At 52.6% G+C, this 15,532-nt stretch overlaps 2 protein-coding genes across 2 annotated transcripts; both read left to right on the top strand.

The window, feature by feature from the left end:
• Positions 1–353: 353 nt before the first annotated feature.
• QC764_308850 (uncharacterized protein) lies at positions 354–2,958 on the top strand (the record flags this gene model as incomplete). The annotated part of the gene is made up of 4 exons (XM_062945995.1): positions 354–513; positions 594–970; positions 1,032–1,436; positions 1,492–2,958. 4 exons carry the CDS (start codon positions 354–356, stop codon positions 2,956–2,958), a joined length of 2,409 nt encoding a protein of 802 aa, XP_062802042.1.
• Positions 2,959–6,274: 3,316 nt separating this feature from the next.
• QC764_308860 (uncharacterized protein) lies at positions 6,275–9,683 on the top strand (the record flags this gene model as incomplete). The annotated part of the gene is made up of 2 exons (XM_062945996.1): positions 6,275–7,794; positions 7,934–9,683. 2 exons carry the CDS (start codon positions 6,275–6,277, stop codon positions 9,681–9,683), a joined length of 3,270 nt encoding a protein of 1,089 aa, XP_062802043.1.
• Between the last annotated feature and the right edge of the window lie 5,849 nt (positions 9,684–15,532).

Raw genomic sequence — 15,532 nt, forward strand, 5'->3', positions numbered from 1 at the left:
AGGAGATTGAGATTAATGGTTCTTGTCTCTCTTATCCAACGCACGGGCCATCGAGGTGGGGAGGGCTGCGACTCGCTGTTGAATGATGCGGCCAAGGGCCAAAGCCCAGACTTTAAACATGCCTAACGCCTCAAGGGGGAGCGCAACTGTCGGGTCAAACGCCGTTTTCTAGCTTTCATCTCTCTATTTTTCCAAAACGTTGCCCACTGGACTGGACACAGAGTTTTTGGCGCACCGCCAAACCCGAATGCGCATGCCGATTGCCCACGGATAACCCCTTTGCCTCGCCCATGAGCAGCCGCCCCGGACACGCAACACGCACGCATGCCAGCTCAACCGTAGCACCCTGAGCCATGGATCTCGGGGATTCAGACGGCGGCTTCGATGCCGGCTTTGGTGGCCCGGAAAAGAAGCGCCCACTGCCCGCCGACCTGCCACGGTCACTAGACGACCGGAGACATGCTCCCGCCGAGTTGCTGGTGCCCGAGACGGAGATGTACGACGGATGGCAGGGTTGGTGTCCCTTCAACCTTCCCCTTTTTGCTCTCCCACGTCATACCGTGTGCTAACTCACGAGTCTTTTTGCTTTTCAGGACAATCGCAATTCCTGACCACGCCCATCACCGCGAAGCCGTTATCGTTTGGCAACCTGACGCTGGATGACCCCAACTACGAGGAGGAGTTGACAAAGGGCGGCCCGGACAGCGAGAAACGGCTTATGGAAATGCTTGCCGCCCAGGCCGCACACACAACGAGCGCCGTGTTCGAGGACGAGGATGTCGTCGCTGCCGATCCGAAGCGGTCCGAGGAGGAGAAGAAGGATGTATTGCAGAGGACGTTCATCATGGCCGCCAGCAATGGCAACCTGGAGTCTGTAAACAAGATATTGAACGGAAAGGCCAGGGAATACATTGACGTGAATGCGCCAGACGACGAGGGGACGCCGGCCCTCATATACGCGAGCTGCTTTGTTAGTGCTATTAGCCATGCGCTCTCCCGGAAATTGCCCATGCTAATTGTTTTGGTGGTAGGGACACGAGTCGGTGGTACAGGCGTTGATTGACGTGGGAGCCGATGTCGACAAGCAGGATCGCAATCAATGGAGTGCTCTTATGTGGGCCATGACAAACAGACACAAGGGAATCGCGACGATACTTTTGGACAATGGGGCGTCGCCAGATAAGAAGACCTCGACAGGGAGGACGGCCTTCGATTTCGCTGGCCAGGATAGCGACATGAACTTTTACCTCAACGACAGTGGTGGGTATGGCATCGGAACGGTCGGGCTGGACGATGACTTTTATAAACCTGGATTTTCCCAGGACAAGTTCGAGGAAGAGTTGGCCGAAAACGAAATGCGCCGACGCATGATGATGGACAGTGCTAGGGATCTGGAGGTGGACCTTGGCAACATGGGCATCGATGACCAGCCTGAGGTTTGTAGCCCCTATTTACCCCTTTTTTTTTCTGAGCTGATGCTAACAATCTCAGACCTTTGATGAATTCGATGAAGAAGAACAGCAGGAGTTTGACTGGTCGAGATGTCTTCACGATCAAATGTTTGTTTTCCAGGAGAGTGATCTCGACACGATCCTAGACATTGTCATCACCAACATGACACCGCAACGATCTCCGACTCAGAAACCAGTACCAGCAAACATGATTTTTCTCGGGGCCAGATATGCGCATTATCACGCCAGTCCAGAGTTACTGGCGAAGCTACTGGTAAAAGCTATGGACAAGATCAACTACGTGGTGGAACAACACCAATGGGACATGACCATTCTTGCGTTCTGGATGTCCAACGCCACGCTTCTTCTACATTACCTCAAAAAAGACGACGGCCTCGTCGAGGCCACAACCGAGTTCCAAGCGCAATTGGCCGAACTGATTAACGAAATTTTTATTCTTATCGTCCGCGACGCCGAGAGACGCCTGGACAAGGTGCTCGAACCGGCGATGCTCGACCACGAAACGATACCGGGGTTCGAAAACATCACGTTTCAAAACGAATGGAAGCTCTTCAAGAGGAAAAAAGAGGTGCAAGAAGAGCCTCTCGAGAAGCGATTACGACCTCCGTCGCCAAAACAGCGAGCGAAGCCCTCGCCACGAAACGTTACTTCCCTGCTGTCGTCCACACTTTTTGTGCTGGATCTTTATGATGTGCACTCGGTGATCACGGCGCAGATTTCTTCGCAGCTGATATACTGGCTCGGGGCGGAGCTGTTCAACCGCATCATGTCCAGCAGGAAGTACCTGGCGAGGACGAAGGCGATGCAGATCAGGATGAATATTTCTGTCTTGGAGGACTGGGTGAGGAGCAACAACCGGCAGCCGGAGCATTATGAAAAAGGGGAGATGAAGTCGACGGGGGAGACGTTGTTGGAGGCGTCGAAGAGGCACCTGGCGCCGGTGATTCAACTACTGCAGTGGCTGCAGTGTTTTTCGAGTCTGGGGCAGGACGACCTGGAGGCGCTGGTGGGGACGCTGCAGCAGTTGCGGAGCCTGAGTCCGCAGCAGCTGTTGCATTCGGCGGCGCATTATAGGCCGGAGGTTGGGGAGGGGGGACTGCCGAAGTCGGCGCAGAAGTATTTGGCTGCTGTTCAGAAGGAGCGGGAGGCGAGGAGGAAGGTGGCTGGGGAGGGGTCGTCGCCGGGGAAGAATAAGAATGGCGGTGGTGAGGTTCCGATGTCGCCGGTGGAGGGCGGCGGGGGGATGTTTGATGAGGAGGTGGAGGAGGCGCCGGCGAATTTGCTGCTGGATCCGGCGTTGATGCTGCCGTTTGTGCTGCCTAGTGTGACGGATATGTTGGTTAGTTATGGGGCTGGGTTTGGGGGGGTGAATAGGGAGCGGGAGAGGAAGTATTTGCCTAGTATACCGCCGGAGTTTTTGGAGAGGATTGAGAACGCGACTGGGCAGAGTGGTGGGGGGTGGTGGGGGGATGGAGGGGAGGGATAGGGGGATGGATAGGGGCAGAGGTTGTATGGGGAGGGATTGGGAGGATGAGGAGTAGAGTGGGGGTTAGGGGATTAGGGGATACTCTATAAGATTCAAATGATAGATGGGTTCTCTTTGCTGCATGGTGTGTTTGTGTATAAGGGAAGCTACCAGAACAAAGAAGCATAGATGGGGGGGTTGCGATGGTTTCAGGAGAGAATATTTCCAGCGTTATTGTCCATTTACTGTTGGACTTGGATGCAAAATTCAGGGGCAGGAATGCAGACTGGGCTGGGAAGCGTTGATTGATTGCTATCCTTGGACATAATGCAGTCATTCTGCTGTAATTTACACATTCTGTCTCGGTGGTTGATTGCTTTTTTTTTCTTGGGAGTGTTGGTACTCTGCAAGCTGCAAGGGACGGGACCAAAACCTACCTACGGCTGCTTGGTTGGGCCACTGGGCTTGTCTTGCCCAGGTGCTTTTCTTTTCTTCTTTTCGGCACTGAACGACACCTTAATGGTCAGCGGCGTTCGCCCCTCCTCTCTCCGACTCTCTGTCTCTGGTTCTTCTTCTTCTTCTTCTTCTTTTCTGCAGGTACAGTTCCTCCATCATTGGACGGGTACTACTCTGCGAGGTAGTATAGAAATTTGACACATCATCATCATCATCACCGACCTCGGCACTCTTCTGTTTTTCACCCTGCTTTGAGTTCTTTTCAAGCTGTCTTACCTACGGACTGTTGTCTGGTGCTTCTCTCCCTCTTCTTCCTCTGGCCACAATTCGGGCTGCCATGCATGCTCTGCTGCTGCTGCTGCTGCTGCAGGTACGGGATCCTCATCACGCTCTCATATTGCTACGCTGAGCTGGCTTTTTAGTCTCGGCAGTCAGAAGTTTCTTCTTTTCTTCTCTGTGACAGTCTATCTTATTCTCCTCGGCAATGCTGCGTTCTTCTTTCCAGGTTTTTTCTGGTAGGTGCTCATGCATCCTGCAAGGGACGAGGAGAGCTATCAAGGGAGTACACGATTATTTGATTAGATTGAAGTGTGTGTTTGTGTGTGTTTGTGTGTGGTCAACGATGCAGGTCGGTCGGTCGGTCGGTTTGTGGCCCTACACTACAGGATGTTGTACACCGTGTCACTTCTTGCTTCTGGCGGTTATGATGAGAGTAGTAGACAGGGCGGAAAGAACGTGGGTTGCATGGGTTGGTGAACCTGGTTTGGCGACGGGGTGCTTAAACTTGGACGAACGATAGGTGGTTTTTTATTGCATGGGTACCTAGGGCAGAGAGGGTAGGTGTTGGCAATCGATGATGGGAGAGGCAAACACGGCGAGGCATTTTTTGGGGTTGGGTCGTTATGCTGCGGTGAAGCGTGACTTGGATGTGTATGCAGGGCGAGTTGTCAGTTCTGAGGTGATTATGCAAACGAAGGGATTGGTGATGAGAAAGTGAGAGCAAGGGCCGTATCAAGGTGAGACTTGGACGTAAAACGGCGCTGACCTAGGTCTGTAGCCAAGGTAACCAAGGTGAGAGTGACGTGCTTCTATGCATGGTCTAGTCTAGGGTGGCCAAGGGAGAATAGAAGCAGGCCCTATGCCGGACCCATTTCCGTGAATACCCTCAACCCTAGATTTGTATTGAAGCGAGGGATGTATGTTGACCGCGGAGCAGCCGAGCCGAACCGCTTCAACCCACCAATGGGTTTCCACGGCTTTTCAAATTTTCCAGCTCTCGTCGGGGGAGGGAAAAAATATATGTCGGGGTTGAATCTCTTTTTTGGTGAAGCTGGCTAAATTGGTCTTGCCACGTCAAAAAGTGGTGGTGGGAAGCATGGCCGCCCAATCACTTGATTCACCAGTCACCTGAACCGGACCGTGGGATTCCGTTGGTGGGTGTCCTCTGAAAAGGACAGGATCATGGTTCTTCGGGTCACCGCTCCGGATTTGTTCTTTGATTCACTCGATCAGTGACAAGGAGGAGCGGTCACCAGGTGTCACCATCATAGAATCACAAAACAAAAAGTGGAGGAGGAAAACAAGCGGGGAAGGTCAAGGACCCCACCGTTCGTCGGAGCTGGGGCCGAGAAGCAAGTCATCAACACCAAAATCCGCAGCTGAGATGCAAGTGTTTTCGGGGTTGTTTTCTTCTTGTTTGCCGATGTGGTCCAAGACTGGCGAGTGAGACATATCTCAGGATCGAGCTGAATGATGAGAAGAAAATCAAGAGAGAGAAAAAGAGAGACGACAATGTCTTGGCATGAGAGCGGTGGGGGTTGCCCAAGTGGGACAGTGCAGGTATCCCGAAGTGGTGTAAGTGATAAGGACACCGGACGGTCAGCGAGATGTCCCATCGCAAACGGGGGGAGGAATGAGCAAAGTTTATACATTGTGTTGATCCCAAGAGTCTTCCACTCGGGTTGATATGGTCAGACTGAAAATATTCCCAAAACCAGCCAGACAAGGAGCAGACTGTCTCGGAGGTGTGCTAACAGAAACAGAAACAGACGGCGGGATTAAAGCAAGCCGCGAACCGTAATAGGCAGCATGCAGGGCTGTCAATGCTGCTTTATTACCTGCAGCCCAATGGCCGTTTGGCAGGTCTTGTCTTGCGCAAACCTCGGCCGAGAATTTGACTGGTTGACATGTTGAAGCCCGCACTGAGGTGGCATCCTCTGGCTGGTCCGTCGATGCTAGCGGCGAGAATAAGAAAAAAAAGCCTCCAAGAGGTCTGGTCTGGTTGGGTGCCATATTGGGCTCCACGATGATGCAGATGCAAGTCCCGGATCTGGGTGACCCCCAGTTCCCAAGAAGAAAACAAGTGGGAAGGGACCCTTCACATAACTGGGTCATCTCCCGCTCGCTCACCCTCCAAGCCACGGCAAAAACAAGGGCTATATTTCTGCGACTCTTGTTTCACTGCCCGGGACCTTCCTCGGCCGCAAGTGATACACACGAACAGACCTTGTGGTTCTCCGCTCTTTCGGACGCAAGCCTGGAGCAGATACCCGGAACGCCGTGACGCCCACTCACTCGGCGCTTGTTTTGATCTCAAGCGTTTGCCCTCATAGATGCTTTAAGCCATTCCTAACTTTCCCACCGTTCATAGCTCTTCGGGGAACCTGTTTCTTCTTGTCCGGACGACTCCTGTCTTCTTTCACGAGCTTTGCCAGCCCAGCCGACACCCTTGAGAGTCAACACCTTGAGGGTCAACACCTTGAGAGTCAACACCTTGAGAGTCAACACCGTTGGTACTACCATATAATACCTACTGCCAATCTTGGTCATTGGAACAACAAGCAAGCTGTGCCGTAGTCGCTGCAACCTTGACAACGGCAGAATGGCCCCCCAGAAAGTTGCCAGCGTGCGCCACAAATCGAGGCCATCAGCACGACTTGCTCCCTTCCGCGACGACAGCAGTCTGGTAGCGCTGCGGTACGAGCAGACAAAACAAGCAGAGCCTCCCATTCCCCTTCCACCACCGAGAAATCCTCGCCGCATAATGCATCGCCCTGCGTCGACCATCGCATCGTCCTCCCCGAGTTCGCCAATCACCATCAACCCCCCGCCTGTTCCACCGCCGCAAGAAGAGCACCCTCTGTTCCGCACCCAGCCATCACCCCGGTCCCCAGCAGACGAGTGGAAGAGAGACTCGGGTCTGGCGCCGACATCTTCTTCGGTTACGCTCCGAGAAGAAGGTGCTGAAGATCCTGGGTTTCAAAAGTTCCTCGAGGTTATCGATGATGCGGCATCGGTATACTCCTCTGACGAGCAGCAGAACGGCCGAAAGGACGCGTCTCCGATCCTAGATATCTTTCCCACTCCACCTCTGCGTATCTCGATTCCTCCTCGTCGTTCCGAGTCTGAGTGTGCGCCCCAGGACAACGGAATTGTATCACCTAGCCAGACCACGGCGCCGGCATCGCCAGTGACACCAACACGTCAAACGTCTCTCACCAAGAGAATAGGCCAAACACTAGGACTCCGCTCCAAGTCGGAAGGGTCGAAACGGTTGCGAAAAAAGATGCTTGGCGACGACAAGGCTGCAGCTGCACCGGCCGAGGCTGGTCATGGAACAGCCATGCGGGGCGTGCCGGGGCCGCTAAAATCGCCTAAACTCACCGTGCTCCCCAGTTCTCCCACTACCCCAGCAGGGGCCCCTGTCTTGCGCGGCAGCTCTAACAGGGGAAACATTCCTGCAACATTAGGATCTTCTGCAACAGCCACAACTCCCACTACCCCCACAGCTCCTACAACTCCTGCAAGTACAGGAGACACCACTTTCATGCCTCTCGACACGCCCATTCCCGCCGACAGCCTGTGGGACGACCTCGGTGACCTGTCCTTCTCCAAGAGAGGCAGCATCATGTTTGGCGGCAAAAGTGACCCATTCAAGATGTTGAAGGCCGCCGGCGCAACCAGCTCGGCGGCAGCTCCCGCGACAGCGACAGGAAAAGAAACCGCGACACCGCTCTTGACGACGACGACGACGACGACGACGGAATCCCCCGACGCGGCGGCCACGACGGTATCAAGCGACCGCCCTCCCACCGACTCAGACACGATCACGACAACCCCCGAGAAGACACGCTCGTCGACGCACACCACCACCCTGTCGGTACCGAGCATTCGCGTCCTGCCGGTAGATGTAGAGAGGGAATCACAAAAGGTGAGATCGCTCTATGAATCGTCTGGCGAGGGCTGTGGCTTGAACTGGGAGGATGGGGGGCACGTGTCGTCGTCGTCGTTTGGTTGCGGCGTCGGCAGCAACACCACCAGTGTTGTCGATCAGCATCATCAGCATCGGCGCCTCGAGCCCACAGTGGAAGTCCCATCCGAAGAGGAAGAGATAGCAGTTGTGTACGGTTTTCCTTGGCTTTCTTTTCTTCGCATTTTATGCTTATCTTGAGTTTATTTTTTTATTTTACTTTTTTTGTTTTTTTGGCACACAAGAGTTTACTGACAGCGAGCGCCTTCTTTTTCTCGCTCACGACTACAGATCTTCTTCTACTCCTCCCTCTTCAAGTCGGGTACCGTCAAGCGCAGCCGGTCAGCAACAGCAAGCTCAGCAACAGCAGCAAGCGCCAAGCGACCGTCTCTCAGCGCGTACTACTCCAGCGTCGAATACACCACGGTCGGCCAGTTCCTTGTCTCCGCTACGAGATAGCCACGCTTCTGCCGCCGTCACGAGGAGGGAATATGAAAGGGCGGGTGGTATTGAGGACTGGGAGGATGTAGGGTTTTCGGATGTGGATCGGTATGGGTTCATCAGCCAGCGCCCACCTGCAAGACCGGAAACGGCGAGGGCTGGGACCCCAGAGTTGAGGTCGGCGCAGATGCCGCCTAGAAGGAGGAACGTGCTGACCAAGAGGCCCATGACGGCTTATTCCGCCACCGGGGGTGGAGGTGGTAGTTTGGGGGGTTACATTCGACCACCAAGCAGGAAGGTTTCGACAAGGTCACTCAACACTTTTACGAGCGAATTCTCGACTCTGTCGAGGAGATCGACGAGGAGCTCGATCAGATCGGCGACGAATCGGTTGCCGCATAATAGGGATCGGAGGTGGATGGATGAGGCGGGGGACATGCTTGCTTTGCAGGCGGGACTGACGGGGATCAACACGGATGATCATGGGGATGGGGGAGGGGTGGGGTTTGCCAGCAACGTCGGGGTGAACGGGGGGAAGAACACGGAGGCACAGAAACGTAAGGAGTTGGAACGGGCCGAGAAGTGGAGGAAGATGGCGACTGTTGTGAATAAGAAGGCTGGGTCGTCGCCGTCGGCCTCACAGCCAAGTAGTCAGGGGCAGGGGATGGATTACGAATTCGACACCAAAAACGCAAAGTTGATTGACAGGACCTGGAAGGGTATCCCGGACTGCTGGCGGGCGGCGGCGTGGTATTCCTTTTTGGCCACGAGCGCCAGGCAGTGGAAGAGCACCGAGACGGACGACTATTTGATTGCCGAATTTACGAGACTGCAGCACGAGAGCTCGCCGGATGATGTGCAGATTGACCTGGACGTGCCGAGGACGATTAACGGGCATATCATGTTCCGCAAGCGGTATCGTGGCGGTCAGAGGCTGCTTTTCAGGGTGCTGCATGCCATCTCGCTGTTTTTTCCCGAGTTGGGCTATGTGCAGGGGATGGCGCCCCTTGCGGCGACGCTGCTGTGTTATTTTGACGAGGAGAGGTGTTTTGTCATGCTGGTGAGGATGTGGCGGTACCGCGGGCTGGAGCACCTTTACAAGCCCGGCTTTGCGGAGCTGATGGGGGTGCTGGAGGACTTTGAGAACAGGTGGCTGGCCGGGAAGGACGTGGCGGCCAAGCTCAAAGAGCTGGCGATTGATGCCACGGCGTATGGGACGAGGTGGTACCTGACGCTGTTCAACTTGAGCATTCCGTTCCCGGCGCAGCTGAGGGTGTGGGATGTCTTTATGCTGCTGGGGGAGTGCCCGCCTCCAAATTATGAGGAGCAGCAGCAGCAGCTGGGGGAAAAGGAAAAGGGGAAGGGACCCGGGTTGGGAGCCAGGGGGGTGCCAAAGGGGCTGGATATCCTGCATGCCACGAGCGCGGCGCTGATTAATGCGTTGAGGGATGTGTTGCTTGATTCGGACTTTGAGAACGCGATGAAGGCGCTGACGGCTTGGATTCCGATTAAGGATGAGGATTTGCTCATGAAGGTTACGAGGGCCGAGTGGAGGGTTCATCATAAGGAGGGGGGTGGGGGGAGTAAGTGGAAGATGTGAGGAGTTTTGTTGGAGGGCCTTTTTTTCTATTCATTTTTTTTTTCTCTTGGGTCGTTTTTTTTGTTTGTTTGTTTGTTGGTTGGTGCCTGTTTCTCGAAAAGGAGATTGACAGGACACACAGGCATTTTTTCCGTGCAGACAAGTTTGATACCCCCCGTTTACTTTTTTTTTTGTTTCTCTGGTACGAGATTTGCTTATTCCCCCCTATTGCGAAATTGGTTTGAGCGTTTTTGTTGTTGTTGTTGTTGTTGTTGTTGTTTTTGTTGTTGTTGTTGTTGTTGTTGTTGTTGTTTTTGTTGTTGTTGTTGTTGTTGTTGTTGTTGTTGTTGTTGTTTTTTCGGTGTGTGGTTCTTGTCTTGTTGTGGGATAGATTGAGGAAAGTGAGAGATGGATGCTTTTGATGGAATGTTTTCTGCCCCTATTTCTCTTTTTTAATGTTAGCTTGACCGGTTAGTTAGCTGGCTAGGTCGTCCACGTCATTTGACAGGACTTGTGTGTTTCTTTTGTCTTTGAACGATGGTGTGGATGAGTGGTGATGAGATGGTGATGTTATAACTGTTGGGGTGGGATGGATGGTGGATGGGTAGGGTTAGGTTGATGTGGTTGCTGGAAGAGAGGGTGAGAAGTAAGAGAATGTAAATACATACATACCTATGATACTGACACCTGAATTTATGGATCATTCGAGGTGCTGGGTCAAGTGTGTGGGTGTTGTGCGTGGTCGGGTTCTCTGAGAGAGACTGTTCAGAGGTTGGTCTGCCGGCTGTCTTGCATCTTTTGTCTATTATCTAGATTCAAATGGAGCTGTCGAACTCTTGACCATTTGTGGTATCGAGAAGATGCCATAGTTTCCTCTACATCTTTCTGCTAATTAGCAATTTCACAATTCATACCAGCCGGCAGTTTACACTTAAGGAGACTTTCATCACTCATCGAAATAAATAGCTTATATTCAGACACCAACTAGCTAGATATGTCACCACTATTCAGTACCTATCAACAACATCTTCGACAAGTTCGCCCCAGCTCTCATTTTCCCCTGCAGACATAACAACAACATGGCTTTCCACCTAGCAACAGCCTACTCCGCGGAGAAATTATTCAAGACGAAACCAGAAAGAATATCATATCAAAGCAATCTCGGGACTGTCAAGGCCAAGAGGAGAAAACACAGTGAGACCATCGTAAAAGGTTGGCGTGTCCCCGCAGTCTGATAAACAGGGGGCTTGGAGGTTGAGGCTGGCTTTGGGTGTTGTGATGGAAAGAAATGCGGTCAAGGTGCTGGGGGAGCGGCTCGATGTACTGGACGATGAATCTTTGCAGAAATCTGCCGGGGTAGGAGTCTTCACCTCCCCCGACGGAAAGACAAGTGTTGGTTCGGGTTGGGGGTGGGAACCAGCTGTAAGTTGAAGGGAGTTGAAAGTGAAACTTGACACGGCTGAGCCAAGTCTCCTGGTGCTCGTCTCATGGCTTGGTATTGGATGATAGACTTGGGATCTGCCTGGCCGTGGGTGAGATACACAGGCGATGTTCAGGCGAGTAACCTGGCTAAATGGACCAGCCTGCTGGAGCGGCGGGGAGCTGCTGGATTTGTGTGAATGAAGGGGACGCTTGGATGTGAATGAAGGGGAGCTTACCTTCGCTGGCACCATCCATGGGCTCTCTTGACGACCTCAAGAATTGGTTGGCTCGCGAGCTTCTTGCGATCTTCTTGATGATGGATTGGAGACAGGTGAATTTGTCTGATTCCAGGTCGTGGTTATAGCTTGCTGGAGTGGTCCGCGTTTCCGGCCAGACCGCGTTCTCGTGCTGGGTTCATCGGTTCTTGCTGCTCGGCGATGGCTTGGCTGTCGTCGGTAGGGTGTCCTGAGTTGTGGTGGAGATTCCCAGAGTGCGACCCCTTTGTCAAGTCATGACGCAGCTGGGTGAAGTCAGCTTGAGCACCGGGAGCTCGCCATGCCAATCCGGCCTCCCTCTCCGCAAACTCCCGGCTAGGTATGGGAGCAATGGCGTCTTGAGAGCCAGGCAACACCGGGTCTCTGAGGTGTAAGTTGCGGGGCTTCCGGAAGGCCCGAACAGGGCATTGAGGGCGCCGAGTAGCTCGGTCTGGCAACGGCAGACTATGTGGTTTGCTCCAACAGTGATTTTACTGAAGGCCAAGCAGCAGGCAATCTTTGAGAGCCTTGTCTTCGTCTGGAAATGCTTCTGAAGTTGCAAGGCAGTTTGTCCAGTCCAGAACTCGGGAGACCCGTCCAGCTCATCAGCCTTATCCACCCGGTCTTGGTGAGGTGACGATGGTCCAACGGAAGGGAAAGAGGTCAACCTGGGTGCCATGTCCGGGGTGCCGTGTTCCGATACTGGGAGCCTGCTCTTGGTTGGAGACTGGTGGGTTATGGGGTGGGTACCTAGGTGAATGACGGTGTCGAGAAGCTAGATGGCGTGATGGATGTTGGTGAACATGGTTTGTTTTGAGATGAAGTGAGTATATATACACTCGACCGTCAGCTTTGAAGCTTGAACAGCGGTCTCGAAATATATGAGCTCTGAGAATAAGGAGAGATATTGGGGCTCTTATAGGCGTCCAACAACTCAGTCATCTCTCTTTCCATAGATAGTCAAGTGAGTTCGCGAGGATTCACATTCTCCCCAGTCGGAAGCTTGTTACGATCTCATGAGACAGATGACTGGTACATAATCTTCATTCTACTCAACAGCTATCTCATCTACTTTTCATCATTAAAGTGTGAGTGTTCATGACATAATCCCCTTGACTGCAAGTGGTCAGTCGGTAGGTGAGAGAGATATCCCTATGACTCCCACCAGTACTATGCCCACAATCCAGTCAACACCAACAAAAACAACCACAACCGCACCTATCACACAAACATAAGAGTCCCAACCTGAAGCTCATCATCTGACCCATGTGTACCTGCAAGAGTCGCTCTCGCTACCTCCATCCTCCCTTTTTCGGTCCTTTTCACGCGTGACTCGCATACGCCAAAGCAGCCGAGGGTGGTCAACCCAAAATTTCCTTTCTATGAAAAGCGGACTTTCCTTGTTTACTTTCTTTTTCGCGACGTTCCTTTGCTGTTCCGTGATTCTTCTAGCGCTGTCTCGGTACCCAACTTAGACAACCTTGTCGGCTTTCGAGACCAATGTTCTCAGCGCTTCTCCCGCAGTAGTCTCCCCCTCGCTACCTTACTTACTTACCATAAAACAGCCTGTAATACACACGAGCTCTTATAGTATAGGCAGGTCTTTTACTAACTCCATAAAGGTAGGTCACATCAGTTGTATGTTCCGCGTGTTGTCAGTGTCACTACATACTGTCCAACCTACCTTGCAAAAAGAAAATAAAAAATAAAAATAAAAAAAAGATTGCGCAACTGACCTTGTCCTTGTCTCTGTGCTTGTCTACCAGCATTTTACAACCTGGAAAGTTCACATGCCACGTGATAGAGATCGCGCCTACCACATCGGCTCAGCTTAGACGTCGCAAACCTTACATAGGTATGTTGGTTTATGTAAAGCACTTCTTAAATATCCCAATCCGGCAACCCCCAATATATCTGACACAAATCCACCCTACTTTCTCACCCACCACACCAACCAGCAAAACCAAGTCTGGGGTCCGGGGTCTGGGGTATTCTCCCCTTTCTTCATTATCTTCCGCACCATCCTCATCAGCAAGCCCTGCCAAGCCGAGGCACAGTAATCCCTTGCGTGATACCTCCCATCATCCCCCAAAAGCATGTCAGACGGGTCAAAACATTCCACTTGTGGCTTACACTTGTGGCTTTTCCTCCGCCCCTCCCTTCCCCCCCACCCCTTTCACGCACATATAGGTATGTCAGATAGGTAGAAGAAGGTAACACACATGTTTCATGTGTTCTCCCGTCCTTGACAGCAAAGTATTATCACTGTGCATATGTAAATGCATGATGTCTTTTTATACCCTGCTTACCTGCTGCCTACCTACTACCTACCTCACCTCCGTGCCCAAATGTCATCCAAAGCATGTGGCATCAGTCTTGAATTTACAAAGCGGCCGACCACCACCCGCTCACTCACACAGACACACACATACACACACACACACACACACACAAACACACAGTACGGGAGCTCTTCCAAAGTAAAAATAGCCGCGTCCCTTCTTCCGTCCCACACTCCCATCCCTTACCCGCAAGCGCCGTCAACATTCCCTCCCCCAATCCCAATCTACCCGCGTCTATCTCCAATTCAGCCGCGATACCCATTCGACCTCAACCTCGTGTGTGTGCATCACATCACAAGTTCCCCGGGCCCGGGTATACTGCCCACACCCGCACCCACACCCACCACACCACACTCGTCTGCCCCATCCCGTCTAAGCGAAGTGGTACATTCTCATAATCACTCTCATGTCAAGCAGCTTGGTTGAACCCATTAATTAAGACTTGGATAGATATGGAGAAAAAACCACAATGCCGTAGACGAAAAAGGGGGGCGAAATGCACTTGCAATCTTTTGCGTCCTCGCCTATAGGAAGCGGCAACTCGCTTCCAGCAGTAACCTCTTTCATCCGCACAAACTGTCAATCTTGGAAAAAAGAAAAAAAAAAAGACCATCTTAACACGGAATTGATACCCTCCTCCCCTTGCCGAACCCACCAGCCGAAGTTGTTTGCTGGCGTCATCATAACCGTCCAGACAAGCCAGTGACGGGCGGCTCATTCGGATCGGTTCCATACAAGCCCCCAGAACAAACTTTGTATCCTGCCAGATCCGGAATCTCTGGCATAATCTTCATATCTGGGTCATTCGGCTCAACGGGACGAGACCAAACCAACAAACAAGGCAATATCGCGGCTTTTGGATAAGTGTTTTGGTTGTTCGGAAGGAATAGATACTGGGCCAAGAGATGATGAGGCTTCATGCTTGGGAAAAGGAAACAAAAGCGCACCGACAAAAGCATGCTGAAGTTGAGTGCAGTGGTAGCCACTAAGGCTACAGCCACAGCTGCGGCTGCTGCACTAGAGGACGACTGCGTCGATCAAGCACATATATACGCCCTCCCCCCAAAAAGACAACTGACAAGGACAAGGCCTCGACGGCAAGACCCAGGATCCAAATACCGTGCCGCGTCCAGGTGTGGTCCAAAAGAAACATGGGCATGGCCACCATACCATACCGTTCATGCCTGCCTGCCGACGACGAGACAAGTCCACGTTGTCAAAGGGAAAAAACAAATCCCACGTGCAGGCCGCGTATGGCCGGACCGGACCAGCTCCGAATGGCTGGATGATATTACTAAGTCGGTAAGTAAGATCTGGTCGATCCTGGCTGGCCGCCATCAAACGGCCACCGACTGGCTGATGTTCATCCGCCGATAGGGTAGACCCATCATCTTTTCAGGCGTGTGTAGAAACACTCCCCATTATCAGATGCATGTCGTATCATAGCATGAACTGACAGGTGAGAAAATGCAACCCCCAAGCTTTGACACCCGGCTGTGCGCTTATTGCCTGCGCCTGTTGATCCCATCCTTATACAACAACGCCTGCCGACTTCGAGCTGAGGTTGACGGGCTGCGAACGCTCAGACGTTTGTGCCAGAAATAAAGACATCCTTCAGCGCTTCTGAGGCAATGACTTGATTTCCGCCGCGAAGGGAAAAAATAAAATCAAAAATAAAAAGAGTTGACAGGCAGAGCCAGCTCGCAGTGTTGCATTGGTGATTTTGCCGCAGGCGACTGTGCAAAACAGACGGCTGGATATCCGTATAGCTTCCAGCGTTGCATCCTGCTCGTTCAAGGCAATGGAAAATGCCGCCTCGCCTGTGCGCCGAACTGCCAAAATGGAGCCGAGG

The sequence above is a fragment of the Podospora pseudoanserina genome, chromosome 3, assembly GCF_035222485.1.
Source record: "Podospora pseudoanserina strain CBS 124.78 chromosome 3, whole genome shotgun sequence".
Taxonomy (NCBI): Eukaryota; Fungi; Ascomycota; class Sordariomycetes; order Sordariales; family Podosporaceae; genus Podospora; species Podospora pseudoanserina.